This window comes from Amphimedon queenslandica, unplaced genomic scaffold (genome assembly GCF_000090795.2).
Source record: "Amphimedon queenslandica unplaced genomic scaffold, v1.1 AMPQUscaffold_2986_Cont25015, whole genome shotgun sequence".
Classification (NCBI taxonomy): Eukaryota; Metazoa; Porifera; class Demospongiae; order Haplosclerida; family Niphatidae; genus Amphimedon; species Amphimedon queenslandica.
In genome coordinates, this window is record NW_003556682.1 from 1 (window position 1) to 1,359 (window position 1,359).

The 1,359-nt window shown below is 38.3% G+C and overlaps 1 protein-coding gene across 1 annotated transcript; it reads right to left on the reverse strand.

Annotated features, from left to right (window-relative positions):
- Window positions 1-277: 277 nt before the first annotated feature.
- LOC105316234 (ectonucleoside triphosphate diphosphohydrolase 3-like) lies at window positions 278-1,353 on the reverse strand. Its single transcript, XM_011411056.2, has 5 exons — window positions 1,335-1,353; window positions 1,020-1,286; window positions 850-966; window positions 649-780; window positions 278-590 (listed from the first exon to the last, which is right to left on the reverse strand). The coding sequence occupies exons 2-5, from the start codon at window positions 1,119-1,121 to the stop codon at window positions 360-362; spliced, it is 582 nt and encodes a 193-aa protein (XP_011409358.2). The 5' UTR covers window positions 1,122-1,286; window positions 1,335-1,353; the 3' UTR covers window positions 278-359.
- Between the last annotated feature and the right edge of the window lie 6 nt (window positions 1,354-1,359).

Genomic DNA, 1,359 nt, shown 5'->3' on the forward strand with positions numbered 1-1,359 from the left:
ACTCATGTGATCTAGTGACTGTATCACCATTCATCATCATCAGTATAGGACTCTCTACCTTTATGACAGTGCGATAGGAAGAAGGCCCGGCCTCTCCTGCAGTTGACTGGATTGAATCTATCAACAACCAGTCCTGGGTACTCCAGTATACTTCCTTTAAATACACTCATGGCCTCTTCTTCTTGTTAAAAGATCCCGCCAGCGGGAACGTACAACTGACCACACCTTCTTTAATAACTAAAGATAACTATCCCCACCCACTTCATAAATTGATGTCTTTAATTTTAAAATATTCTTTTAACACAACACAACATTGCATAAAATATTATTTTTTATTAGTCACTCAGTTTAGGAGTCCGTTATGTGATGTTAGTGTATCCACTTTTGGTTGGGCGGAGACTCTTAGAACAGGCAGAACAAGTAAAGGCAAAGAAAATAGCAAAAATAAGACTAAGAATGAGAAGAACAATCATCCCAACAATGAGGTCAACAGTAGTGTACGGGTAACGAGTAAAATAATAAGAAGAAATAAAACTAGAGCTTTTATCCAGCATGTAGCCCAGGGACCATCCAATGAATATATCATTAACCTAACGAGAGGGAGGGAGAGTCAGCTGGAGGTCATGTGACTATCATGTGACACATTACCTGATACTGGAAGGATATAGTCCATTGGTTCTTTGAGTTATTAGTGAACCCCATTCCTCCCAGTGCATGCAACAGGAACATCCCATCAATACAGCGGAACGCCTTGTAGTAACTATCATCAGTAGACTCCACCTACAGTACATGTACATTAATATTAATAATAATAATAATAATAATAATGATAATAATAAATATCTTTACTTCATTCCAGTCCATGCTACAACGTTTACTGACACTTTGATTAAAACTATCCAATTGTTCTGGAATCAATTTTGACACATTAAAAGCGCTGGATGTGTAATAAAAATTAGAAAAACCCTAAAACAAGAACATGTCACATGACCTCTGGCCCCTCCCCCTCTCTTCCTCACATAAAACACTCCATGAGGATTAGGTGGAGTATATTCAATGGGTTCTCCACTGGATATGTTAACAAAGAAATCCATGGCACTTCTAATTAATGCCCAACACATTTCGGCATTACTGGACCCCTTGATGGTGTGATTTGTGAAATTACCATCACCAGAACCTAACTGACGTGTACAGTAGTGATTGTCAAACAGGTAAGACGAGTTAGTCTGGAATATAAAACCAGTATGATAGCAAGGGAACTCAACTGTACTGGCATAAGATGTATTCTAAATAAAACAAGATAACGTCAGATCAACTGACATACCATCCACTACCTTCACAGCATAGGCTAGTATCTCC

What these genes read in the sequence shown, in the direction of transcription:
- LOC105316234 (XM_011411056.2), bottom strand. Translation starts at nt 1,121, where the DNA reads ATGTGTTGGGCATTAATTAGAAGTGCCATGGATTTCTTTGTTAACATA. An exon ending in GTAGCATGGACTGGAATGAA is followed by an intron (nt 781 to 849) that starts GTAAAGATATTT and finishes CATGTACTGTAG; the next exon opens with GTGGAGTCTACTGATGATAG. An exon ending in CTATATCCTTCCAGTATCAG is followed by an intron (nt 591 to 648) that starts GTAATGTGTCAC and finishes CCCTCTCGTTAG; the next exon opens with GTTAATGATATATTCATTGG.